The 1,582-nt window shown below is 49.0% G+C and overlaps 1 protein-coding gene across 1 annotated transcript in view; it reads right to left on the bottom strand.

Moving 5' to 3' along the window:
* TBCD (tubulin folding cofactor D) overlaps positions 1–904 on the bottom strand; it is a 217,007-nt gene extending 216,103 nt beyond the window's left edge. The window contains 1 exon segment of the mRNA XM_011970092.1: positions 859–904. Within this exon segment, the coding sequence (XP_011825482.1) occupies positions 859–904 (46 nt within the window).
* Between the last annotated feature and the right edge of the window lie 678 nt (positions 905–1,582).

Raw genomic sequence — 1,582 nt, 5'->3', positions numbered from 1 at the left:
CCTCGGCCTCCCAAAGTGCTGGGATTACAGCCGTGAGTCACCACCCCCAGCCAAAATGTGTTATTTGAAAGAAAAAACCAGAACAGGATGCACAGCACCAGCTACTCTTTAAGAGGCATGTGTGCGCACACGAAAGGCTGACCCTAAGCGCCTCCCACACAGATCTCAACACCACAGGGGGCAAGGAAACCCAGGCAAAAAGCAGCTCAAAGACTGAGTGGTGAAACCGGGCTGTGAAGCCAGGGTGTATAGTCCCCACCCATGCTGCCTCTCAACGTAGTGAATATTGCTACCTTCCTCTTTCCCAGGTTAACTGCCAGGAGCATGCGTTTTATTTGTAGGTAGAAAAAAAAATTTTAATCAGTGTGAAATACATGAAAAATAAAGACAACAATAAGAAATCACACCCCTTACACTAAAGTAAGAAAACCAAGCCTCAGTGTCCCCATCTGTAAACTGGAGATGACCACAGACGCCCTCTTTAGCTGCCGTGAGGATTAAATGATGGCCCATGTGAAACACCTGATGCTGTATGACTATTATCAAAAAGACATGTGCTCAGATGTAAACTAAAACTACTGTAAACTAAAAACACATGAGGAGCAAATGCTGTTTCTTTAGCAGAGAGGAAGAAAGTAGCTCAGATACCTCTCCCCTCAGTCCCCAGCCTAGAGTGACATCTGGAACTCAAGCCACTATCACAGGTCGGCTAAAACCAACCAGCTGGGCGCTGCAAGCAAGACAGGGACCCTTCTTGGCACTTTATCCTGGCAAAGCACATGCATGTGCCAACCATACACCAAGGTCTCTGTGGTCATCTGTAATTGAAAGATCAAAATCAGCAGCTTCTATTCTTACCAAGGTGTGGGTCCAAGAGATGAGGCTGCTCCTGGTATTTGTCCATTATTACTAAAAACAAACATAACATGAAAATTAATTATCACTAAGCCAAACATACCCATGAGCCTGAGAAACCCCGTTTTCCCTTGCTAACTTCCACAGGGCAGCTCCACCTCTTCCCCAGTTCTCAAGAGCACACCTCCCCTCTCACTGACGGAGGCCACAGGCCACCTGGAGGGAATGCCCCACCTCCCTCTAGCCTTTTGAGGGCCACTGTGGCCCAGCCTCGTGCACTTTACTTGCTTGGCACACCGTTCCTCTTTTCCCACTTCCTCTATACTCTTCCTAACAGTCTCCTCCTCGCCTCTTCCTTCCTTCACTCTCCCCTGCCTCTGCCAGCCATTAAGGGCCAAGCTCAAGGCTGTCCTTGTGAGACACACATCCCTGGCATTCCTCTCACACTTCCCTGCCAAACATGCCTGTAAACTGAAAACAAAATTCTAAGCCCCCCAGCCATCTAACAGACCCCTCCTCTTGGCCAACGGCATTCCAAACTTAACCCGAAAAACTTGTTCAGGCCTCATGATGGGAAGGGAGTGGGCGGGGGTCCGCACAGGCCTCATTATGCACTCCTCCAGCTGGAATTCAGGCAAAGCTGATCAGTATTAGCATTAAAACTTAAGTAGTAGGCCGGGGCGCGGTGGCTCAAGCCTGTAATCCCAGCACTTTAGGAGGCTGAGAC

This window comes from Mandrillus leucophaeus, unplaced genomic scaffold, assembly GCF_000951045.1.
Source record: "Mandrillus leucophaeus isolate KB7577 unplaced genomic scaffold, Mleu.le_1.0 Scaffold1, whole genome shotgun sequence".
Taxonomy (NCBI): domain Eukaryota; kingdom Metazoa; phylum Chordata; class Mammalia; order Primates; family Cercopithecidae; genus Mandrillus; species Mandrillus leucophaeus.
The sequence above is the reverse complement of the archived record's forward strand: the minus strand, read 5'-3'. Positions and strand labels throughout refer to the sequence as shown.